This window comes from Impatiens glandulifera, chromosome 9 (genome assembly GCF_907164915.1).
Source record: "Impatiens glandulifera chromosome 9, dImpGla2.1, whole genome shotgun sequence".
Classification (NCBI taxonomy): Eukaryota; Viridiplantae; Streptophyta; class Magnoliopsida; order Ericales; family Balsaminaceae; genus Impatiens; species Impatiens glandulifera.
Window position 1 is genome coordinate 24,024,701 of NC_061870.1, and position 27,331 is coordinate 24,052,031.

The window sequence follows — 27,331 nt, forward strand, 5'->3', positions numbered from 1 at the left end:
TCACTTATTGGGTGAGACAAGATTTGACATGCCTTGTATTTGTCAACCATATCTGGCCCATGTTTGGGGAGAAATGAGATTCCACTAGAATTTGGTCTGGTCGATTCTATCGGCTAGAAAAAGTTGTTGGTCTCGTAGAGAGTTCAAAATATATGTTTTTGAGCTCTGCAAACTCCAATTTTGAAGGCAAATTGAACGGTTGAATTAACATATGATGCACTTTTAAGATAAAATTGTCGCGAAAGTCATGAGTCGTCGAATGGAGGGCCGGTCTTAAGTGGTTCAAGCTCTTGCCGTTTTGGTATTTTCTGAACCAATGGAAGAGGATGACCACCCCATTGATACATAGATTGTGTTAGGCTTAAGTCTCTTCAAAACATAATTATGATTTAAATATAGAAATAAGTCTCTCCAACAAGTTATTTGTTTAACTATAATACAATTTCTTTATTAAGTTTACACATTATAATATTATATATCTCATTTTTTTCTTAAAAAACACAAAGATATAATATAAAATTAAGTCATTAAAATATCCAACTATTGTAGGTGATAATATATATATTTCTTGTTGGGTTGTTTTTTTATTATGAAATTATCAAATTGAAAAAAAAATATGAAAGAGAGTCAAAAGAAAGGTTGGTAAGGTCATCCAGACTAATAAACATGTCATAAAATTAAAAAATAAATCATTTGACTGAAAATGTTTTATAATTTTTAACACCTTTTATCATCAGAGTTCAATCACTCTTTCTATTTCCAAATAAAATAACATTTAAACAAAAATCATTATAGAAAGTCCAAAATGAAAGACAAGACATTTGCTTTGACATATTTCATAATTTGTAATTCACTATTTAATGAGCCATATTTTTACATATTTCAAAATTACTTATAAATATTTTTATTTTAAATTTATATTATTTTTGTACCACCTTATTTTAAATAATATTCTTTATCTAGGGTTGGATTACAAACAAGCGAGTCAAACTATTAAATATTTATTAGCTCTAACTCGAGCTCGACTCGACTATTTATATACAAGTTTGACTCGACTCGAAAAATTTGAACTAAAATTAATTTTTCAAATATTTATCATGAAAAATATTTATTTATTATAAGGCTCGAAAAAATTCAACAAAACATCAAACATGTATTAAGCCTTGTTCTCTTTGGGTTAAAAAAAAAACAATCCAAAATCAATTTTCCAATCAATTATTTCTGAACAATCACATCACTCGTTTCATTAACCAAAATACTAAAATACCCTTTACGTCTTTTTACCAAAAATAATCATCACCTCCTCAAAATCATCCGCAATCATTACTTTTTCCCTCTATAAGTTTTTTCAAAAACCCTAATCCGAACAAAACTTTATATAAGTTCTGACTCGAATATTAAACATGCCCACTTCAGCTCGTGAACTCATTTGCCACACTAAAGTCTAAACTAGGGTAAATTAGATGAACCTAAATATCTTATTTGTGTTAGGTTAAATAAAGAAATAATTTCAAATTATAAAATTAAGGACTAACAGTTCTATTTATTTTTTTAAATTATAAAAATAAGTTTTTAAAAAATAATAATTGTGTTAGGAATAAATTATAATATAAAATAAGGAAGAGTAAAAGAAAAATAAAAAAAAAATCGCCACATGCTTGTCTTTCCCATTGCCATACGCACAGGCCACAGCGTTTCTCTCTCTATCTTTCTCTCTCTCTCTCTCCTTCATCATCATCATCGTCATTTCTCTTCTCAATCCATCAGCTCAATCTGGTCGTCTCCAATTGTTACTTTTTTTTTTCTTTTCAATTTGATATCTTTCTCAAAGGATTTACACAGTTCTCAATCCGATCTCAAGCAATCGGTTTTCGTTTGTCTCTTTCCAGCACCAAAAAAAAGAAAGCGCGTCGATTCCTTTTCATCGCAGCAAATTCAACGTGCATCATATGAGATGGCAAATTGTACAATTTCTGATGAATAACTCTCGTTTCTCTTCTACCAATTACAGTTTCCACTTTGAAGATTGTGGAAATTTGAGAAAGATTTTGTAAATATAATTTTGCTTCATTGATTTTCGTCTCTGCAGCTTATTGTATTCTAGTATAGTAGATTGTTCCTATAACCTGTCCATATAGAGAGCTTGTTCTTCATTACCCTGATTTCATCAATCTCCGTTCATTTCTGTCTTGAGAGTTTAGCGGTACAATAAATCCTGTGAGCTCGGTGTAACTTGAGTAGCTGCTTATTTTTTGTCGGCTGATTCTATTCAAGAGGAGATAGATCTCAACATAATGGATCATGTTATTGGTGGAAAGTTCAAGCTGGGAAGGAAGATAGGGAGTGGATCATTTGGAGAACTTTATCTAGGTAATTGTTTCGTTTTCACCGTCTTATCCCTTTCCAAGAGATTTGTGTACTGATTGATGATGTTTTTCTAGGTGTTAACATACAAACAGGTGAAGAAGTGGGTATTAAGCTGGTATTTACTATGTCTCTTCTGCTCTGATTGTTTCAACGAGTTCATTCTTTTTGTTCTGTTTTCTGCATTTATTTGGTTCTTATCTTTAAGAAGATAGTTTTTCCCCTTCTTTATTAGGCTTGTCTGATGTGCATTAACTATTGTCTATGGGTTTGTCTGCAGAAGCCCATAATAATAGGGGCCTAGGATTGGATCAAGATTATTTGAAAGAGATGTTTCAAAAATATTTGCAATCTTCAATGGACTTAGATGCGTGTCAATTTTCTAAGCATTAGTTAGAGAGAAGTCTATTAGTGTGGATATTAGTGTTGGAAAGAGGATAAGAAGCCAAAATCTTAACTTGCAAATGTTCTGAAAAAGTTGGAATGCATGATGGAAAGAGTAGGTATCTTTATCTTGTCAAAGCAAGGACGAGCCTGTGATTCGATTGGATGCTTAAGTTGAGAGAGCTCGGAGATGAGATGATTAGGGTCTTGTTTGGTTCTCCATTTGACTGGGATGTATGGTGATGTATTGAGAAAGTGATAGAACTTTTACAGAAAGAAGTTCAGGAAGAAAAAAATGGGTTCAATGTTTTTATAAAAGGAGAGGGTAGATTTCATTTTCCAACCAAAATAGTTTTGTGAAACAAAGTTCTTTTGGAAATTGTTTTAAATGCCTCAAAATGGATACCAATCAAGTGTTAGGGCTCTCTTATATAGAGAATCACTACTTCCAAACACCAATTTTCTCAAATGATTTTATTTTGATCCAAAATTATATTTAGAAGTTAGTGGTCCAATAATGATAATTATCTAGCTATACATGTATATATTTATATTTCATAATAGTTTTTAATCTCAAAACTACTTTTCTAAAACCACTTCTTTACAAAATGCCAGAACAACCTCTCAACTGGCATGAGCTATCCTAATATGACCAATTCCTTTCAAAATACTCTTAATATTAGATGCTTAACATTGTTTAGCTTTTATATTGCTAGTTATATTTTTTGAATTGGTTTTCCTCTTATTGTGATTTTCGTCTTACATTTCTTTCAAATGCTATTTGCTTCTCAGGAACCTGTCAAGACCAAGCACCCTCAACTCCATTATGAGTCCAAAATTTATATGCTTCTCCAAGGGGGAAGTAAGTATTCATCTCTCTTGTCTGCTTCTGACATAACACTGAGGAGCCATGATTAGACATTGAAGGACCTGAAGAGTTGGATTTTATATTTTTAGGCCACAGATTAAAGATAAGAGTATCATGAACCAAAAAGGGGAAAAAAAAGAATTTGACAGAACCACTTTTTGGGTTTCCAAGCTAAACCCTTGATTTTTCCTTTAATCAAGGATAAAATGTCCTATGTTTTTAACATACTTTTTAGCTTGGGGTTCCATTAGTTTTGTGGGTTCTTGATTTATACAGTTTATATATATTATTGAAGTCAATACTAGTTGCTGTAGAATAAAGAAAATCAGCACACTAACCCTTCCCCCTGCCAAAAAAGTAAGAAAAGAAAAAAGTCTACTTTTCTCCTACCATGATAGAAATAAGAAGAAATCATTACTATCAGTGCATGCAGATTTGTCTGGTGGAAACCATAGAAGGTGTTTCCTTTTTCCTCCCTTCTTTCCCTCCTAGCAATGATAGTTGTAAAGGAAAAAAATTAAGAACAGATTGAGTGACCATTGATTTCATTACGAATATGAGGCTTCTTCCTTTAGTTTTTATATTATCCTTAGTGCCGAAAATGTAACTTTTCCTGCTATTAACTTCATTTGTCTATTTCATTTTGTTTAAAGAGTAAAGCAAAAAAAATAAATCTGACATTCTTAAATTAATCTGATTTTACTCCCATGAAGCTGGTGTTCCTAGTCTCAAGTGGTTTGGAGTGGAAAGTGAATATAATGTCATGGTTATCGATCTTCTGGGACCGAGTTTGGAAGACCTATTCAACTACTGCAATAGGAAATTCTCTTTGAAAACCGTTTTGATGCTTGCAGATCAGTTAGTGAGTACACAGATATTAAATTGTGATTACTAAATTAATATAGTTTAATTTTGAGCTTCTAAGTAAAACCTTCCCCATATTGTGTTTCTTTTTAGATTAACAGAATTGAGTATGTGCATTCAAGGGGATTTCTTCATCGAGATATTAAACCTGACAACTTCTTGATGGGCTTAGGCCGCAAAGCAAATCAGGTTATTTTCCATGTATTCAGTCTAGCTGCTGGTGTCGTTTCTTCTTTCATATGTGTAAATGTGGAATTTATTTCTGAATGATTAGCTATATTTGAAAATCTCCCCTCTGAGCTCATTAATTCTATTTTTTTTTTTATTTTTATACTAAAAGTGAGGTCATTAACTTGGTTTTATTTATTATCTTTTTTTGGGGGATAAATGTTCTGGAAAATCACACAATTATAAGGAAACAATTAAGTACTTATGCCGATTAGCTTCTTACTTACTTTGTACAGTCTCTTTAACAAAAATGTACAGCTGCAAAGACTTTGAAGTTGTTTATATTTTATCTTGATCAAAAGCATGTACATATTGCTATGATATTGATGATTTTATTATATGGGAAATGGACTATTTGTTTCGTCATTTACAGACAATGTTGTTGTCACAGGTATACGTAATTGATTTTGGCCTTGCGAAGAAGTACCGGGATCTTCAAACACATAAACATATACCATACAGGTAAATCTTGTTTGTAACCCCAAAAGTGCAGACTTCATATTTCGTTGTCTAACCTGTTGAGCCTCAAAGTTGACTATCTTGTCAGTTTAGTTATCAATCTAGATTTTTGTTCTACTCTTGTTTATATTTCAGCCATTTCTTATTATCCTGTCAGTGAACACGAGGAACACCTAGAGCTTGTTTGAGATGCAGTTTTTCTTTAAATCTAATTTTGGGAAAAGAAAAAAAACTTGTTTGATGAAAACATGGATCATTCGAGTTATTTGGGTTAAATGACTAACATATCTTTTGTATTTAACATTTTAAAATGTTATACGAAACAAAGTAATGGTATTTTAGTTGATGATGATGATTTGATTGACGAAGTGATTGAATCCAAATAACCCTGCATCCAATAAGGCACTAGTTTTTTACTTTAGCACCTTTTATTATTAAAGTTATTGCTTGTATAAAAGAGGAAGTAAAGACGGAAAGGATGCAAGATTACAACAAAATACAAATATGGAGAGCCAAAATGAAAAACAAGAAGGAAAACAAAAACATAGCAAAGTGAATGGGAAGAAAATCGCTGGGTTTTTTACCTTTGTAATTAGAGCTCATATTATGGTTTTTCTTCCTATGTTTATGCAAATAAGATAATATTGAGGTGGAAGCTAGATAGGCTAGTTAGGAATGAATGAAGTTCTTTCTTGTACGGTGAGCTCTGAAGCTCATGTTTTGGATGTAAGAGGTTGCTTCATATTTGTTTGCCTTTTCTTTCTTTTGGCTGCTTACCATATCATACATATCTTGTGGATCCCTGAATGTGAGAGATTTACAATCCGATCCTACAAAGTTATTCTCTATTTTAACCTTGTTGTTCTTCATCTACCTCATTTTTTAATTGTCAACATTTTGGTAGGCTTCTTATTATAATCTTTTCTCCAGGGAAAACAAGAATCTCACCGGCACAGCTCGTTATGCTAGTGTAAATACACATCTCGGCATTGGTGAGTTCTCTGATATTTTGATTGCTTTTATCCCAAAACTATACTATATTTTTTCTTTTGCTGAAGTATATATATAATTAAGTGAAAAATGCTTACAAGCAGAAATACTTGAAACTGGGATATTGCCGACACCAGTATCCCCCACTAAATTTATGATGTCTTGCCCATTTACAATGTTCCATGTGCAGAGAATACATTTTTCCTGTTAAAAAAATTAAAGTGAAGGAGATGATGAAAAGTTGACCTTTTTTTATAAAAGAAAAATAGGTTTACAGAACAATGATGGATTTTTATTTTTTCCCATGAGATTCGTATACATGTTGATTTATATGAAATTATGAATCTCACACGGATAATTGTACTGCAGAACAAAGCAGGAGGGATGACCTGGAATCTCTAGGTTATGTGCTTATGTATTTCCTAAGAGGAAGGTTTGATTTATTTTAGGGCTCTACCTTTTATATTTCTAAGACATTTTGTTTGCCGCCTAATGTGATTTGTACTGCATTAGTCTGCCTTGGCAGGGACAAAGAGCTGGCACCAAGAAGCAGAAATATGACAAGATCAGTGAAAAGAAGATGCTAACATCTATAGAGGTCTCATTTATAGTTCTTGAATTGCTTCTGTGTCTCTATGTAGACTACTTCTCAAAGTCAATTTACTGATAAACATCACTAAAATCTGGATTGCATTTGGTTTTGAAGTTATATATATTTGAGGTGGAGATCATACCATGGTTGTGATTTTCCGTGATGTTTCAGTTCATAATCTCAATATAATGGTGCTTAAATCATTTGGACAAAATATATCTAGGTTTCGAGTCATCTAACTTTTTTTTGTTAGGTAGTGAAGATTGTAATTTGATTCTTTCTAACAAGTATATGGTGGTGTCAGGTGCTTTGCAAGTCACACCCTTCAGAGTTCATATCATACTTCCACTATTGCCGGTCATTAAGATTTGAAGACAAACCAGACTATTCGTATTTGAAGCGACTTTTCCGTGATTTGTTTATTCGAGAAGGTAATGAAATCAAACAAAACTCATCTTACAATTTGAGAGTCCATTTTTGAATATCACGCATCATTTTTTATTTATAGGTTATCAGTTTGACTATGTCTTTGATTGGACCATATTGAAGTATCCCCAGATAGGTACCAGTTCCAAAGTACGGGTCAGTGGTGAAAATGCTGTTCATTTCTGGAGTTTATACATTGCATTGCTCTCTCTCTCTCTTTATCATAATTTTTCTTCCTTATCAGACTCAAGCTGGGAATTCAAGTCTAAACCCAGGACCATCAGTTGAAAAGCCAGAGAGAACCTCAGGTAAGGTCTTTAAATAATAGCAAATGATTTGGTATTTTGAGATGCCCACTTTTGTCTTTAAAACATGAAATTAAGGGAATTTTCACATTAATCTCGTATTCATGAGCGTTGAAGAGTTATACGGATCTAAACGAGAAACCACCTATAAATAAATTTCTAAATATATGTTTTCATCATGATATCATCTCTCAGACAGAATAAAGTCTGTTTCGTAGTGAATATGTGGCTAAGTTCTGTTCTCAAACGTGGTCTCAATTCGTGTTCTTATTTTAGTTTTTAAAATGGTTTGTTTTTTGCAAATGGTGTATTCAGTTGGGCAAGAAATTAGAGACAAATTCTCAGGTGCTATTGAAGCATTGGCAAGAAGAAACACTCCTAATTCAGCTGGTCGTCATGGGGGCGATCATTCAAGACACCGAAATCCGGAAGATGCAGTACCACCTTCATCCAAAGACGTGGTATTTTTCACTTATTTATTTTTTTTATTTCTTTTCAATTTTGTTGCCAAATTATTTAATGTTGAATTATATTTGCAGGAGCCTGATTCAGAAAGAGGGCTAAGTTCTCGAAATGGAAACAACAATTCAATGAGAAGAGCCATCTCAAATGGAAGACGACCAGTCACATCAGGTGACACAAGTGAAATGCGGTCTAGTAGATTAACTTCTACCGCAATGGGTGTTCGTTCTTCAACTGCCAACAGAACCCAACCCCAACCGGGTGGTTCTGAGTCCAAATCATCTGGGTTAAATCGTTCGTCGCTGATGAAAACTTCCCAAGACGCCCACCCTCTTCGCAGTTTCGAGCTCCTTACACTGAGGAAATGATAGGGAGGATGATCGAGAGAAGAAGTTAATAAATAAAAATGGATGTCCCTATCAATTCTCACGAGTATCAATCATATTATTACTAGTTTGTATGAAGAAAAGGAATAAGTACCTTCAACAGTACCCACTCTATATTTTCCAGTAATTCATCTTTCTATGCTTAATTTGTCTAATATATCCACTTTTGTATATTTAAGAAAGCTTTTTCTTGCACACTACATTACTATAAGCAATGCCTGTTTTTGTTTTTAATGTATTAGATTGAAGAGATAATGGGATTTAATGTTGCTTTGCTATTTTCACTTTTCTATGTTCCCTTTATTGTATAGACTTGTTTCAAAAAATCTCGCAAAAGTGACCGCAAATATAAACCCTAAACTATAAGAAAAAAATGCATGCAGAGATAAACTTTTCCCCATTTTGTTTTTCATTTGTACCTTCACCAAGAAAAATAACTACAAAATATGTAACAAGTTTTAAACAATGACTGAATCTTCGGATAATAATACACTCTAGGGCAAACATTCGCACAATATTTACTACACATGATAGATAGTCAATCGGAGATCATATAACTTATCGTTTGCACGAAATTGAAATCAAAAGATTAGACGAGTCAAAAATAAATATAGCCGAACTTTAGTGGCTCAGCAGGCAAACTTTTGATTTAAGGATTCCTCAAGGCTGCAAACCGCTTCTCTAGATCATCAATGTTTGAACTGTAAGGGGAAAACATGTTACTGAAAATCAACTTGACAAGTAAAAATAAGTTTGTTTTTCGAGTATTGAGCAGTTCATTTAGAAACTAGTAACTGAATTGAACTTGAATCATCCTCAAACAGGTTGTGAAATCTTATAACATATTCTTTGATTTGCATACCTGCTAACAACATTCTCAGTCTTCTTCCCAGCAATTTTCCCTTTTGGAGCAGATGATAACTGTAAATATAAATAATATCGCATTATTATAGGAGCATAAGAAATTATTTATTACTGTTTAACTTGAGATTTTTACCCACCTGTGAAGCAACATCAACACCAATTTCATCTAGCACCTGTAAAAATTGAATGGGATATTATATTAGTAGATTATAAATAGTATTGAAACTGGATTATCCCCTTCTAAAGGCTTAATCCAATTTATCATATGAAGTAATATTAACCTGATTTGTCAGCTCTTCAGTTTCATCTTCAGCCTCGTCATTATCCAGGACATCATCTATGGCATCTGACATCATTTCTGTCTGTATTTTCGAGTCACAAAGACAAGAATTAATCCGAAGTTAGAAAACTGGCTAGCGATCATCTTCTTCTTTTCTATTTTATCAACATCATATCAATTCATCTTACAGTCATTTCCATCTGTGCCGATTGCTTCTGGAATTCCCTTATTGCTTTTGTCTGCTTAGCCGGTTCCATTTGCTGGAAATCAACATCATTTCAATCAATTATGAAATCAACACTTTCAAATCGTATTTGAACTAGACCCCAGTTGGTTTTCATAACTAACCTTGTTCATTGCTGCCATTGCTTTAGTTGCTCCTTTCATGCCAGCAGATACAGATGATTGAGCAGACATTGCCTATCAAATTAGGAAGAGAAAACAGCATTATCGAATAAAACCAAGCAAAAATCACAATTTTTTTAATAGTTTCATAAAAGAACCGGAATCATTGTATCATCGTTACCTGCGTTTGAGTAGCTATGCCTCTTACTTGAGCTCGGCTACCTTGTAACTTTGCTATTTGTTGTCTAAGCCTGACTAATTGGCGTGCTAAAATTTTAGTTGCAGCCTGCAAGTTCAGAAGAAATAGTAAGTCAAGATTAAGTCAAAGAAGAAAGCATCTCCCTCACAAACAAGAGAGAAGTACCTCATTTGATGTTTTTGCAGTTCTCTTTATCTCTGCAACTAGATGCCTTTCCTGTCCAAATGGTAAGAAGAAGGTAGATAGAGTTGAGTCAACAAATCAACAATCAGAAAAGCTAACAGAGATTCATTTTTTGAAAAGATCTCTCAACTTACTTCCATCTGTAAGGCTGTAATCTCCTTCTCAATGCCTGAAATAAAAGCAAACTTATTCACCATCAGTCTAATAGAAGAAAACAAACAAATTGCATTCAGCGATTACAGGGCAATTACCTCTGGTGGCATTCGCCATTTCTCTTTTACTCTCTCTAAGAGCCTCTGCCATCAAATATAAAGTCAAATTTCTCTAATAACAAGCATCATTTCGATCAATCAATTACAGAAGAGGAAAGAACGAACCTTTGGCAGAGGGTTTTTTGGAAAATATTTTCAACATCTTGTCGAGACCAGCGAAGATTCAAGCCTGCAAATGCCTGGACGGAAGGAACCTCCCCCTAGACAAGAAGAAATCCAATAAAAAACGACCGAATTGTACCTTGAAAGAAAGAGATGGATCTGGGCAAGCAATTCTTCAGCGGCGATTTCGAAAGCTTGAGTTTGAATTAGTGCAATCAAAGTGACGAGAATTCTAGTTTCGCATTTGGGTTCCTTCAAAGTTCTCAACGGGCATATCCAAAGAACTTCACTCGACAGCTCTAAAGTCTCAACATTTAGCCTAAAATATAAAACCTCACTCTCAAGTCTCAACCTAATTCCTTCTTCTTCTTTTTTTATTTTTTTTTTAATGGAAAGATATAATTAATTCTTTTAAATTTATATATGAAACAAACAAGTAAACAATTATTAATTTACTTATTCATTATTTACTCTGGCATATTTTCAAGATTTTTTTTAAAAGTTTAATATATATTAAAAATGAAAAAAATTATTTAAACACAACGAACATGACATAAAAAGAATAAAATAAAATTAAGAAAAAAATGGTATTTAATAAATTATCGAGCTCGTAAATCCTTAAAAAAATGATTAAATCTCAATCGACTTTACTGACTTTCCTAAACTAATTTCAAAAAGCGTAGTATTATGAATGATACGTATCAGATAATTACAATAATTGAAAACTCGACGATTTCACTAACCAAATAATGTACTAAAAATAATTAGGATGGTAGCCTAAATAAACTATCTTATAAAATGTAAATTGAGGGATTTGTTAATTTTTACTAGTTTTTTTCTAGGGAGATAGTACGATGGATGTTATATTTTTATTATATTTTTTTAAATTATTATATTTCTTTTTCAATTTTTTATTTTTAGGTGATTAGTGGTTATTATTATAAAAATGGTCTTTAACATAAATTTTAAAGTTACATTGAAAGATAAAATTAATTATATATTTGATAACATGTGTAAATAAATAATCAATATACTCAGATATCATCATTAATCAGGATGATAAAAAATTATTCATTTTCTTAATTGTTAAAAAAATCTTATGACCATCCATATTTTTGGTATATTTTCTCCTCATTTTAATGTATATTAAAGACTATATAATAAGGGGGGAAAAGTAATGTTTACAAGATTTGATCGTATAACCTTAATATTGTTATCATAAGTTATCATTTTTAACCAATTAGAATAGATTATCTTTATTCATTTTGGGGAAAATTATTTTTATTAATTTAAATATAAAACTATTATGTGTTTTTAATATAAATAAAGTTAAATAATAATAATTATTACTTTTTAGTTTAGAACACTCCAAACTTTTTTCTATCAGCTCAGTTTGGGTTAAAAAAAACTTTAATCTTAACTCAAAATATTATTTTTGGTTGGATTAAATTTGAATTAATTTGAATTCAGGTTAAGTTTATTTCAAGTTGTGATATTTTTTTATGTTGATTATAGTCGAATGGAAAATAATTAAAATTTTAAAACTCATTAATAATATATTTATTAATTATAGTTTATCCATACAAGACTAACATATCACTATTGTTCTAAATTTTTTTAATAAATTAATTTGTTTTGAAAAATAAATAAAGTTTACCATATTCAAGACTTTATTTAGTATTAATTATTTAAATAATCCATATTAATCTCATCTATTATTTCTTTAACTAATTTAGTAATTAAAATATTAAAATAATTTTAAACAAATCAAAATTATACTAAACGGATCAATAAAACGTATAATAATGACAAAGAAATATTAGTCGGAGCGACAAATTAAATGGACCGAAAATGTTAAATGTGTCATAAGTGTGTTAAACGAGTCAAAACGTATTAAACATGTCAAAAACGTGTTAAAATGTTAAAATGTTAAAAACGTGTTAAACGTGTGAAATTGATTAAAACGAGTTACATACTTGTTAAAATTAAAATTATATTAAGTGAGTCAAAATAGGTCAAACGAATCAAATATTAGTTAACGAGTTAAAAACATGTTTAATAAATAAAAAACGTATAAATTAGGTAAATGAATCAAATAATTGTGAAACCGGTTAAGATGTGTTAACCGGGACAAAAACGTGTTAAATATTAAACGAGTTAAAAACATAATAAATGTGTTAGAAACTAAAATTTTGTTTGGATTACCCGGTCCATATTATTCATTAATATGAGTTTGATAATAGCTTGACTAAATTTAATTTAGGTTAAATATGAGTATTTTTTTTAGAAATGGTTTACACCATTAATTAAAAAAGACCCGAAAGGGGGAGTACAAGAGCTGAAATTGAGCTTACAACAGTTTGCTCAAAATCAACACACGATGGCCAAGAGAAATCCACATTTGGCCTAAGAAACGTACACGGACATGAGATCAAAATACAAAAGTGAATAAAAGATGAAACGAGCAATCAATAAACTAAAACAAAACGATAGGGGTTGATTTCCTCGGACTCGTCTCTCTTGTCTTTGCATTGTTCTTTCTTTCCTTCTTTTTGTCACCCTTAGGTATTTTGGGGATATATTTCCGGATAGAGTACCGACTTCTTTGTATTCACTAGCTTCTCTTGTCACTTTTTCCTTTTGGGCTTGAGTTTGGAGTTGGGCGTATGAGTTGTTTCCTTTGAAGTGATTTATTTGACAACGTTGCGACTTTCTTTGGTTTCGGAGCTCGTGATTTTTAAGATGCTTTGGCTTTCGCTATCATCCACGTCGACGCTGGGCTTTTCGAACCTAATCGGTGGGAAAGAGACCTCAGTTTCAGGCTTTGTGACATCGGGATCTATTTGGTTCTCATTCACGTGTTCGTTGAATATGAATTTGGACACCCTAAATATAATAACATTAACTTTAAAAAATTAAGTGTGAAGATCAATATATCATCTTTTCATAGACTATTGGATTTCTCAAAAGAAACTCTTGAATTTATGAATTAATTTTTGATTTATTATATAAATATTAATAAATGTAAATGTTAATTATAAAGTAATAATATCAATACACTCTTATCAAAATAATGATTTACTATACAACAATAATACTTTTTTTTCTTTTTGCTATAAAGATTTTATTTCAATTATTTAACTACTATTAGTTTAAAGAAATCGACAAATGGTACATACATTAAACCAATTAAATCAAGTATGCATGTGACATTGAAACCAAGACTAACTTTATCTAAAAGCATGGATTAATCAATTATAAACTCGTAAAAATTGTATAGCCAGCAACTTGATTATGGTTCAGTCCTCGGTCAGGGTCAGTCCGGTGCTTTGTTGTCTACTAACTCTAATGTGAGTCCTGTGTTAAGGATGGGCTCTAAATTTGTGCTTGAATCTGTTGAAATTCTTAGCACTGATGTTATTTGTCTAGCCAAGGACTTTTCTGAGTTAAGGGTTGGTATTTGTGCTCTTGGGTCTGTTTCTTGTGCTAATAGTTTGTTGGTTTGTTGGACAAAAACTCTTATAATTCTAATGAGGATGGACCTATTTCTTTTGGCAGCCTTAACCATGAAACAAATCAATATGTGGTCATTGAAGACAGTCAAGACAGTGATGTATATGGCTTTTCTGAAAATAAAAGAAGCATTGGGTGTGATAATAGAATGGTTAGGCAACATGCTAGCCATGATGACAATGAAATTCAGGAACCCTACCCGTATATCCATTCATTAACATAATGACATGGAATATACGGGGCCTCAATGATCCCATTAAAAGCAAGGAGATTAGGAGGATCATTGATGAGCAAAAGCTTACTATTTTCGGTATTCTTGAAACCAAGGTGAAGGAGCGTAATGTGGACAAGATCAAAAGTCTCTGTTTGGACAACAATTGGGATTTGATTCATAATTCCAACAATAGGACCGATAGAATCTGGATTGCTTAGAAAATTGATGCAGTTGTTATCAAGCTGTTTTACTCTTCCGACCAAGTCATTATGATTGAGGTTAGAAGTAAAATTGATGACAATCTCTTTCGGTGGATATTGTCTATGGTAGCAACTCATAGAAGATTGTTGTGGAGTTGTTTGAATGCTAGAATTGACGATAGAGATCCATGGGATGTCTTGGAGAATTTTGATGTTACTAGAGCCGAAAATGAGAGAAGTCCAGAATCTGAAATCACCTATGACATGATTGACTTTAACTATTGTATTTGTGACATTGGTTGTATTGAACTGGCTAACTCCGACAACTTCTTCACTTGGTCCTCGATGAGAGGTGATGAGCATATTAGAAAGAGCATAATTGATAGAGGCCTTATCAATGCGGAATGGGCTGCCAAGTATCCAAGAAGTCATATTCACGTCCTTAACCCGAGAATTTCTAATCATTGTCCGATTAAGCTATTTTGGGAGAAGGATAAGAAAGTGAATCTCCCGTTTAAATTCTTCAATTTTTGGATGGAAAATGGTATCTTTAAGAATATTCTCAATGAGGTTTGGGACACACATGTGGACGGCTCCAAAATGTTTAGGGTATCGGAGAAATTGAGGCTTCTTAAAAATCAGCTCATTAATTTTGAGCGTAGAAAATTCAGCAACATATCTAAAAGGGTGATGGCTGTGAGAGTTGATCTTGAGGAGGTTCAATCCCGTTTTCTCTAAACGACATTGATGAATCTTCGGAGGAGGAAAAATCTGCCCTTACCATGTTTAGAAAGCTCAGTTTAATGGAGGAAAGTTTTGTGAGGCAGAAATCGAGACAAAACTAGATATCTCTTAAGGACAAGAACACGGTTTTCTTCTATCGAAAATGCTCCTCTAGGAACCTTCGGAACAATGTCCATAGGTTTAAGAAAGACAACGGGGATAGGGACGGCGTCCACTTGTGGAGAGTGGAGGAGAATGGGAAACTCAAGTCAAGTATGATTTGGATCGTCATAAGGGAGAGAGGTCAAACTGTGAGTTGGGCTTCTCTTGTGTGGTCTTCAAAAGTTATTTCGAGACATCGATTTATTCTTTGGTTGGTTTTATGAGGTAGACTTAGAACTCGTGACTGTATTCTTGCTTACATGGATATTTTGGACGCCAATTGTGTGCTTTGTAGTGGATTCGCGGAGTCCGTTGATCATCTTCTAAGGGGCTATTTTTTGCTAAGTCCATTTGGAGGTTATTCACATCAGCCATGAGGATTTTGCAATTATCGGAGTCTTGGGAAGAGATTAAAGTTGTTGCCCAAGCTTTTGCTAAAGGTAATAAATTTCATGCTAACATCTTTAAGTGTGGATTTGCTGTCATCGTTTATCATGTGTGGACCGAAAGAAATGCAAAGGTTTTTGGTAGAGTTCGTCGAAGCATCAATCATGTATGGAGCGACAACGTCTTTGATTGTGGTGCAATTATTAGGACATGGAGACGAATTCCAAAAGGCGCGCGGGAGTGAAACTTATGTCACGAATGGAAGGTTGATTATGAAGAAGTCACGTCACGTCTTTGAAATGTTTTAAAGTGAGATAGTTCCTTTTGTGTTTTGTTTGTAATTCATATATGTTGTTATGTTTGGATTGTGTACTTGTTTGATTCCTTGAACTATGGTCTAACTCTCTAGGTTTGTTAGAAAGTTAGACGGAATTATGTTCGATTTCTTCCGTTTTTTGAGATTTTTAATAAAATGACACTAAATCGTTTTTTCCTAAAAAAAAAACTCTTAAAATTTATAATTTAATTTGAAATTTATTTATTTATATATTATTATTATTTACAAGACAGGTCCACAATGTGAATTGGGCCTGATATGAGATAAGCCCACAATGTGACATACCACACAAAACAAACGAAACCAACCCTTAAGTTACCCTATTTATTCCAAGCTCTGTTTTGAAAATATAGGCTGCCGGCTGCCGCACATAATAGAACAAAATGTGTTGTATGCCTTTCTTTTGAATTGATCGGTTGTGAAAATTGTAGTCAGTATATTATATCAAATTTTTTATTCACAGTGTATACCGTATCAAAAATTTTAGTATAGGAAATTATATTGACACCTATTAGAGTTTTTGGTATATAAAAAATTATACCGATGTCATACCATAATTTTGATATACCAAAATCTATATATAATATAAGTAACATTTCAAATATTTATGATATTTACGGTATATCGAGATTTCTGTATGATATAGGCATTAGGCATTATATGTTCACACAAAAAACCATTATTTATTCAAAAAATTAAATCATTCTATGTTAAAACAAAAACTTCAAACAAAATTGAAAGTTAAAACTTTTATCCTACAATAAAAATATTATTTTTAAGATTATAATTTTCTAGAAGATAAATATTCGAAGAAACATAGTTAAGATTAGTTATTTATTACATACAAATCTTATATATACTTTATAAATATTATTTTGGTAGGAATTTCGGTATTATCAAAATACCGAAATAAAATAAAAGAAAAACTAATATTGTATTAATAATTTCGGTCTCGGCATTATATGATATCGAAAAAATCATTATTTTTTTAATATTTTGATATACCAAAAATATTAATAATTTCCCCATAATTTTGAAAAATTTTGACTTCAAGAATATTTTGTAAAAGAAAATAGTAAAAGTGTGAGGGAAGAATCAAACCAGCATAATATTAAGAGGTTCATATTAGTCTCTATAAATTGAAGTCACAAGAAACACCACTAAAATTAACCCATTTATGAAATATTATTCATGATCAAATATATTGCTGGGCCATGCCTTGTTATTGTACAATTTGAATCATTGATTAAAATATAAACGAATATATGTCATGTTTTTTTTTTTTGCCCAAAAATAATATATAGTCGTTATTGCTAATAATTTCAGTGATGGTGGGCATGTCTTATTTATTTATTATAAAGAAAAAACTATTGTATATTTAATGCACGAATGATATCCATCATGTTAGGAAGCTATTATTATTTTGGATTAGTTTAATCATCACCCACGGTTTGTTAATAGTTTAGATGCGTTACATTATTAGTTTATTCGGTAAGATTATTCGTTAATCATTTTAATGTAAAAAATAAAAAAAATCAACTGCCATGTGGGTTTGAATTAGGTTGTTTTATATTCAAATTGTGTTATTTAGATTTGAATGGTCAAAATTTAAGCTTAAATGGACAAAACGTCTGTTTTTCTATCTTAATATTTTTTATTTATTTTTAATTAATTTGATATATTTATAAATGAAATTATATTTATAGACTTTTTAAACATATTGTTTTTAAATTGACCTTTTTTTTTCGAGATTTACTCATTCATTCTTGAAGGTGAGTTGAATGACTAAAAAATATATTATCTAAAAAACAATTTAAGAAAATTAGAATATAAACATATTTAATTTTTTTTATGAAACGACATAACATTGTGTCCAATTTATCAATTCGAACATATTTGTATTTTAAATTATTAATTTTCTTAGATACAAGTGTTTCAAACCTAAAATACATTTCGAAATCTATAAACAATATGTGATGGGTGGAAAACTGAAAAATCAAAATAAAAATTGTTATTTTTTATAACTATAATATATTAGTTAAGATGAAAATAATACATTAAAAATAACGAGAATATGAGACACAATTCAAAGCTCGAACAATAATGGTCTATAAGATGATATTCATACTTTCACCATATCTCACATAATATTCATACTTTCACCATATCTCACGTAGACTTATTATATTTTATAACAGTTTCTCTCTTATCATAATTATTAATTTATCTCTCGTACCATAATTATTAATTTATCTTTTTTAATTAATTTTTATTTTATTTTACTAATTTTTATTTCCTAATTATATATATTATTTTTCTTAATTAATTTTATATAAAATTATATTTAATATTATATATATATATATATATATATATAATATAATAACTTTTAAATGATTTATTAAACTTAAAATAAAATTACAAATTTCTCTTTTATATTCATTTTTCTCTCATATATATATATATATATATATATATATATATATATATATATATATATATATATATATATATATATATATATATATATATATATATATATATATATATATATATATATATATATATATATATATATATATATATACCCATAATTTATATATATTTTTAATAAAATAAAAATTTTAAATTTATTTAAAAATTAATATTAAACGTTTCTCTCTTCTAAAATCTATATATATTATATTTTATCATTAATTTTATATAATTATTTTTTTATATATTATCCTTCTATACATATTTATTATTTATATAATTAATTAATTAATTTTCTTTTATTCATTATATATTTTATCTATTATTAATTAACAAGGATTAAATATTTATACATATATAAAATTTTAAATTAAATTCAAAAAACACAAATAGTCTAATGGTTGAAGTGTTCATATTTCATTTTAGAGACTAGAGTTCGAGGTTGATGTGGATGTCATGTGTTAAATACATATGTGAATTTGTGATTAACGGGAAGACCAAAAGTAAGGATAAGATGACATATGCGAGTCCTTACATTAATGCATAAATTGAGACTAAGTGTGTGAATTTGTGATTCGCATAAATTGATACTCGAAATCTAAAATTATGAATAGGTAATTATGATACTATAAAATTAATGGTAAATACAATTTAATGGTAAAATTTATGTAATAAAATTTAAATGATTATTATTTTTTTATAATTCACGTGTAAATATGTAAATAAAAAAATAGAACTTAAATGTCTCAATTTTTATATAATAAAATTTAATTAAAGTAAAAATTTATGTTTATTGTATTTGATTAAATATTTTTAAACGATTGAATATAACAACTGTTAATATATTATATAGTGTGATTCAAACTTTTTTATATAGAATTTTGATTTTTTTTTATATATTTATCCGTTTGCATCGCACGGAAATCATGTTAGTTAATTTAATCGCGACATATTTCCATTGCAATAATCGAATCAAACTAGCCTCTATGTTATGTAGAGCCTCCCCCAAGTTGAGACAAAGGGTTCCCATACCCAATGATATGATCCATCCAAATCCACTTTAATTTACTCTGAATAAATTAAATTGATTTAAATTCATACTCCCATAGAAATGCTCAATTCTCATCATCCAATTAGAATTTACTCTTTCTCCTTAGCCATACATTTGGACGATTTGGTTATGATTTTATTCTCAATATTTTTATTCTTTTTTTTTCTCTTTTAAAAAAATTAAAATAAATTATAGTCCAAGAGTACTGCTATATCAATTTTATTTAATCTCTTACACTTCTAACATTTATTTATTCACATTGAACAGTGTTATAATAGTTTTTTTTCACTTGTTTTTATTGAATATTTATTTTATTATTACTAGTTTCATAATTATAATAGCTTGTTTTTCACTTGATTCCTGTTTTATAGGTATATTTCATCACTACAAAATACTACAAATGTTTTTTATTTAGTTTTGCATGAGTTAGGATGGTTAAAAATGAAATTTCATTTTTATTAAATTTATTTCCACTTCCTAACCTTTTCAGTTTCTTGTTATATAATAGCATTATATATATATATATATATATATATATATATATATATATATATATATATATATATATATATTAAATGAACCATGTATAATAAAATTTACAAGAATAGTTTAATCATAGCAATACAAACAACACTAGAATAAATAAAGAAATCAGAATACATGAATATAAGAACAAATACACATAAAGAAATATATATTATTTTTATATATATTAATAATATATGATAAATTATTTATAAAAAAACAAATATAGACCTCGATGATGAATTTCCTAGACGGTCTTGATTACTCATAGACACGAATTTAAGATTTCATTGTCATAAATCAAAACTCCTTTCTTCTTTAATTATCCTCTCTGTGAGTTATTTTTAAAATATTGTTCATATACATTAATATATATTTTTAATATATTAATATGTTTGTTATGAAAGTTTACTCCTAATTTATTGTCTTAGACATGCCCACACCAGATTTCATCAGCTCCAAATCTACCCACTTTTTCCCTTAAAAAAATTCTTACATTTTAGATACATTAATAGATTTTTTAATTAAAAAAAAATAATACTCTTTCCTAAGAATGTAAAATTCTTATTTAGTTAAATCATATTCACATAATGAGAGTTTTTTCATAAGATACTTAGAAAAAAAGAATATTAAAATATCTTAGAATGATTATACAGAAAATTTAGTAAATTATTATATATATATATATAATTTACTTTGTTTTTGTATGGAAACACTTCCAAAACAAAAATAATCAAGTAATTCAAAAATATATATATATATATATATATATATATATATATATATATATATATATATATATATATATATATATATATTAAATAATCCTACGGTCTATTTTTATTTATTTATTATTTTATCATAGAAAGAAAAACAAACTATAATAGATAATTTTCCATGGAGCATATTAAATAAAATTAATATTATTCAAATTTAATTAATTTAAAATTAATTTTAGTTTGTAAAAATTAATTTTAATTTTAAACTTAATATTAACATATATTTTATTCTTCGGCACCCACTTAACCCCTCAATTGACCCTCATCTTGTGACTCATACTTTTTCATATGCATTTTTTATCTATCGGCAAACCATCCACCAATCTTAGTTGACTTCAATTGATGACACACTTCTTATATCTCGTTAAACTCAATCACTAACCCTCTAATTAACCTTCATCTTGTGACTCACACTTTTTTATATGTCTCTTTATCCTCTCGGCAAATAACCCACTAATCTTAATCTTGTGACTCACACTTTTTCATATACTTCCATCCTTCAACAAATCACCCACCAATCTTATTTAACCTCTATTTTACTCCCAATTCAACAAATCAACAACCAATCCCAATTGATCACAGACCTCTTATTCAACGTCAAATCAACCACTAACCACCACCCGACATTCATCTCATGATCTCACACTTTCAAATACTCGTCAAACCAACCATTAATTCCAACTTCACACTCGACAAACCACCCACTAACCACCACCCGACCTCCATCTTGTGACCTCACACTTTCAAATGTTCGCCAAATCAGCCACTAATTCCGACCTCACAATCGACAAACCATCCATCACCCGACCTCCATCTCGTGATCTCACACTTTTAAATGCTCGTCATACCAACCACTAATTCCTACCTCACACTCGAAAAATCACTCACCACCCGACCTCCATCTCGTGACCTTACACTTTCAAATGCTCGTCATACCAACCACTAATTCCGACCTCACATTCAACAAATCACCCACCATCCGACCTCCATCTCGTGACTTCACACTTTTAAATGATCGCCAAATCAACCACTAATTCCGACCTCACAACTCGACAAACCATCCACCACCCACCACCCGACCTCCATTTTGTGATTTCACACGTTCAAATGCTCGTCAAACTAACCACTAATTCCGACATCACACTTTTAGATGTCTATCATTTGTTTAAAAAAGTTGCGCCACAATACATTATAGTCAAGAATACATTCTTGAAAATATAAATTTGCATGTTTTGATATTCGATCCATAATTTAAGTATGAAATGTGAACACTTAAACCGCTAGACAACTTATGATTATTGAAACAATTTTATTATTTTATGTATGTATATATATTTTGTATTTAATATTTATTACCATAAAAATTATTTATACTTAAAGAAATAATATATGATAAAAAATAAAATGTATTTATATAAAATTAATGATGAAAATAATATAATATATATAAGATAATTAATAAATATAAAATTACAAGGTAATTTTTATAATGTATTTATAAAAAAAATGTTTATATATATATATATATATATATATAAAATAAATATAAAAATTATAAAAGTAGTTGAATTTATAAAAAATAAAAAAAAATATTTATATCTTGAATTATTATTAATATAAATAATTTTTTAAATTATGATAAGGAAATATATATAATATTTATGGTAATGAAAACAAAATTTAATTAAGAGAGATAGAGTAGGAGTGACGTGGTATATATATATATCTGATGATATAATATGATATGGATTAATCTGGTGTTTGTTGACATTAAATATTATTATATATAAATATATAGATTAATTATTTCATATGACACGTTTAGAAAATTTATAATGTAATAGATTATTGTGATTAAAAGATAAAATTTATTTAATTTAATAAAATATATAATAAATATTTTATAGAAAGTCAATAAAGATTACTTTAATATTATAACAATTTTTAGTTTTTGACATGTTTGATTTGGATTTTTCTATGATTAGTATGAATTAATTTTTTTATTAAAATATAATTTTATATTTATAACTAAATAAGATATTTTTATATTTTAATTAATAAGTTAAATAATTTAATTTTAAAAAAAACTTACAATTCCCAAGATCATACAAGAATATAATTAATCAAGTCAAAATCCAAAGAAACATTCAATTGTCATCCTAATAAAAAGTTCCTATTTTTCTGATGAGAAATTTATTATAAATCTTATCTGAATTATTTACTATGAGTCTATTATGACTGTAAAAAAGATAAGAATTAACTTATTAGTTAACTCAGGTTAATATTAACCAGGGTAAACTCTACTACAATGAACGTTATAAATTCCAATGAATTGTTTTACTAAGTCAATCTCATCCTATTGTTGATGGTAGATCACTCTTCTTTCTTCTTCTAGGGTTCTAATTCTATAATGTAAGTTACAATTTGTAACTATTATTATTATATAAGATTCCGATTTGATCATGGTTCTGTTTAATTATTAGTTTTGCAGAAATGGCTGAAAACGGAAATGGTAATGGCCACGGCACCGGCAACGGCGAGGTGACGTTTATGACGAAGGGTCGGAATGGATTGGCTAAGATCCATACTCATCGGAAAGAGACCGGCGGGATATGTCACGACGATAGTGCCACGCCGGTGAAAGCTCAGACGATCGATGAACTTCATTCTCTTCAGAGGAAGAAATCTGCACCTACTACTCCGATCATTCCCACCACCGTCCACGGCGGCGTTTCTCCTCTCAAAACAGAGGAGCAACGACACAAACAACAACTTCAATCTATCAGGTTTTTTTATATCACCTTTCATTTCTCTTTCTTTAAAAAAACAATATTCCGATGTCTTGGTTCGAGAGACGTCGAGTTTCTTCGCTTGTCTAGTTAGTTGATTAAGTGTTTTCGAGTTACATGTTTAATCCGTCGTCCATGTCTATGGCATAAAAATGAAACCTTAGTCATGGTTACTTTTTTTTTATCGGAAAAACATGCCAGGACAACTATTCTCTCTCGTTTGACAAACAAACAGCTTTTTTTTTTCTAAACAATGTTTTGATTAAATTTTCTAAAAACCCAGTTGTTTATGGTTAGAAATCAAAAAGATCTTTTTTTTCTTTTTAGATAAATGAATTTTATATAACTAAATGAATGATAATTTTGATATTTAAATTTATAATAGGTTGATTAGATGATTGAAATGAATCGAAGAAGTAATCGTTTGATTTTAGAATGAAATTTTGAAAAAAACAAAAAAAACCACACATCAAACAAACCTGGTCATGTCTATATTTTTGGATCAAAAAATATGTCATGACTAACTTAGGATGACAAAACTTAATTATTTTTTATCTTTTTGGCTCGATAAATTATCATTTTAGATCAAAAAACATATTACTTCTATATTTTTGGGTCGAAAAATATTTCACGGATTAACTTTATCGGTACGATGATAAACAAATTTAGTGACTATATTTTTTGGTTATTTTTTTTGGTATATTATCTGACAAAAAAAAAAAACATGTCATGATTAACTTTTAGGATGAAAAAATTAGTTCAAATTGTACAAATATTTATTAAGATCAAACATTTTTTGTAGTGCATCTTTGGCATCTTATGTGAGGGAGACGGGTCCCAAATTGGTTAAGGGAGATCCGGCTAGAAAAACCGAAACCCCAAATATATCGCACGTGTCTCATCACCACCATCACGTGACCCCTACCATCAGCGTTAGTGATAGCTCTCTCAAGTTCACTCACGTCCTCTATAACCTTTCACCAGCTGGTAATTACTTAAATTAAATTACATAATTAATTAATTACCATATTAACTAAATTGTTTTTTGTATTATGGGGACAGAACTATATGAACAAGCCATTAAGTACGAGAAAGGTTCATTCATAACGTCAAGTGGCGCTCTAGCGACTCTGTCGGGTGCGAAAACCGGCAGATCGCCAAAGGATAAACGTGTTGTAAGAGATGAAACGACAGAGGATGTTCTTTGGTGGGGAAAGTATGTATCTTTTTCTAATTTATAAAATTATGTTTTTAATGATTTGTAAATTAAATATTGTTTTTAATATTTTGATAGAGGTTCTCCCAATATTGAAATGGACGAACATACGTTCATGGTTAATAGAGAAAGAGCCGTGGATTACTTAAACTCATTGGACAAGGTAATATAAGATAATAAAAATGGATAGTTTTGTTGGAGAAGTTGATGATTAATTAACATTAATGGTTTTGATTGAACAGGTTTATGTTAATGATCAGTTCTTGAATTGGGATCCAGAGAATCAAATTAAAGTTCGTATTGTTTCTGCCAGGGCTTATCATTCATTGTTTATGCATAACATGTAAGTGAAAATTGAATACATGTTATGTTTTTTTGTTTGTTTGTTTGTTTGAATTTTTGGGTAATTTGTGTTGTTGGTTTGGCAGGTGTATCCGACCCACTCCTGAAGAGTTGGAGGATTTTGGTACTCCGGATTTCACAATATACAATGCTGGACAGTTTCCGTGTAATCGTTATACACATTACATGACCTCGTCTACTAGTATCGATATGAATTTGGGTCGTCGAGAAATGGTGATTCTCGGGACTCAGTATGCAGGGGAGATGAAGAAGGGTTTATTCAGTTTGATGCATTATCTCATGCCTATGCGTCAAATTCTCTCTTTGCATTCGGGTTGTAATATGGGCAAGAGTGGAGATGTTGCACTCTTCTTTGGGCTGTCGGGTAATTTTGTTATTTATTTATTTGTTAGTTTTGTTGATGAAATTTAATTTAATTTTTTGTATTTGTTTTAGGAACTGGAAAGACGACACTCTCCACCGATCACAATAGGTATTTGATTGGTGACGATGAACATTGTTGGAGCGACAATGGTGTGTCTAATATCGAGGGAGGTTGCTATGCTAAGTGCATTGATCTCTCCAAGGATAAGGAACCAGATATCTTCAATGCTATCAAATTTGGAACTGGTAATTATGTAGAATAATCTATAATTTAGATCATGATCCATATTCCATACAAATCTTAATAAGAATTGTTTTTGTAGTATTGGAAAATGTTGTGTTCGAAGAACATATCCGGGAGGTGGATTACTCTGATAAATCTGTGACAGGTAAATTAAAACTTCAATTTTATGTCTAGATTCTTCTTTGTTTTGTTTATACTTATTTTTTTGGCTTGGTGGCAGAGAATACTCGTGCTGCTTACCCGATCGAGTTCATCCCCAATGCGAAGATACCGTGTGTTGGACCCCATCCTAAGAACGTGATATTGTTAGCTTGCGATGCATTCGGGGTTCTACCACCTGTCAGCAAGCTTAACCTGGCTCAGACCATGTACCATTTCATTAGTGGCTATACTGCATTGGTGGCTGGGACTGAAGATGGAATTAAGGAACCACAGGCTACATTTTCAGCATGTTTTGGAGCTGCTTTTATTATGATGCATCCAACCAAATATGCAGCCATGTTAGCGACCAAAATGCTGAAACATGGTGCGACAGGATGGCTAGTTAACACCGGATGGTCTGCTGGAAGGTGTGTTTTGATTGGATGGATACGAAAAACAACAATTATTATAATGATTGAAAACTTTAACCATTTCTTTTTACAGTTATGGTTCAGGTAATCGAATCAAGTTGGCATACACGCGTAAAATAATTGACGCGATTCACTCTGGTAGCCTCTTGAAGGCGAGTTATAAGAAAACAGAAGTGTTTGGGCTGGAGATTCCTAACGAGGTGGAGGGTGTGCCGGTGGAGATTCTGGATCCGATTAACACTGTGAGTTCATGATTATTCGAAAACTATGTTTTATGTCTGGTTTTGGTGATTTTGTTTATGTTTTTTTGATGCAGTGGTCTGATAAGAAGGCTTATAAGGAAACATTGATGAAGTTGGCTGGTCTATTTAAGAACAATTTTGAGGTTTTTACTGATCATAAGATTGGTAAAGATGATGAACTGACTGAAGAAATACTTGGAGCTGGTCCTAATTTCTGAAACAAGATTATTAATAATGATGTCTGAAAAAAAAAAAAAAAAAAAGGAGGAAGTCGTTTTATTATCTGAAAATTAATATTGTTTAATTATAACTCAAAGTAATGTTTTGTCACTTATGTTCTATTTTGTCACTCCTATTATATTAATTTGTATTAAATTCATTTCGGATGATAAGTTCCTTCTTAGATATTAATTAACTTAAAACTGAACATTTTAATTAGACAAAATTTAATATGCTAATTTTGGTATGAATAAATAAATTACATATATATATATATATATATTATTAATATATATTTAACTTGTTGCTTGTAAAAAATATATATTTCACCGGTTAAATTAAATGGATACTTATAGGTTTTATTATTATTTTGTTTGCTAATTA

General features: G+C 30.1%; 3 protein-coding genes across 4 annotated transcripts; 2 read left to right on the forward strand and 1 right to left on the reverse strand.

Annotated features, from left to right (window-relative positions):
• The first annotated feature begins 1,667 nt into the window (after positions 1-1,667).
• Positions 1,668-8,610, forward strand: LOC124915406 (casein kinase 1-like protein 10). 2 transcript variants are annotated; one of them, XM_047456116.1, is made up of 14 exons: positions 1,668-2,370; positions 2,442-2,482; positions 3,541-3,610; positions 4,330-4,478; positions 4,574-4,669; positions 5,100-5,170; positions 6,098-6,159; positions 6,527-6,590; positions 6,671-6,755; positions 7,054-7,180; positions 7,258-7,325; positions 7,420-7,483; positions 7,796-7,941; positions 8,020-8,610. In XM_047456116.1, exons 1-14 carry the CDS (start codon positions 2,295-2,297, stop codon positions 8,308-8,310), a joined length of 1,410 nt encoding a protein of 469 aa, XP_047312072.1. In that variant the 5' UTR covers positions 1,668-2,294; the 3' UTR covers positions 8,311-8,610. The 2 variants fall into 2 exon arrangements, with proteins under 2 accessions (XP_047312072.1, XP_047312071.1); XM_047456115.1 differs by having other exon boundaries at positions 1,669-2,370; positions 7,258-7,331.
• A 184-nt stretch (positions 8,611-8,794) lies between these two features.
• LOC124914789 (vacuolar protein sorting-associated protein 2 homolog 3-like) lies at positions 8,795-10,521 on the reverse strand. Its single transcript, XM_047455397.1, has 10 exons — positions 10,451-10,521; positions 10,334-10,368; positions 10,182-10,232; positions 9,999-10,103; positions 9,821-9,892; positions 9,661-9,732; positions 9,474-9,554; positions 9,330-9,365; positions 9,191-9,249; positions 8,795-9,029 (listed from the first exon to the last, which is right to left on the reverse strand). The coding sequence occupies exons 1-10, from the start codon at positions 10,500-10,502 to the stop codon at positions 8,978-8,980; spliced, it is 615 nt and encodes a 204-aa protein (XP_047311353.1). The 5' UTR covers positions 10,503-10,521; the 3' UTR covers positions 8,795-8,977.
• A 12,911-nt stretch (positions 10,522-23,432) lies between these two features.
• On the forward strand, positions 23,433-27,015 carry LOC124914960 (phosphoenolpyruvate carboxykinase (ATP) 1-like). The gene is made up of 11 exons (XM_047455595.1): positions 23,433-23,725; positions 24,531-24,715; positions 24,791-24,944; positions 25,023-25,107; positions 25,187-25,287; positions 25,373-25,671; positions 25,743-25,916; positions 25,994-26,059; positions 26,135-26,483; positions 26,560-26,728; positions 26,803-27,015. Exons 1-11 carry the CDS (start codon positions 23,433-23,435, stop codon positions 26,944-26,946), a joined length of 2,019 nt encoding a protein of 672 aa, XP_047311551.1. The 3' UTR covers positions 26,947-27,015.
• Positions 27,016-27,331: the final 316 nt, after the last annotated feature.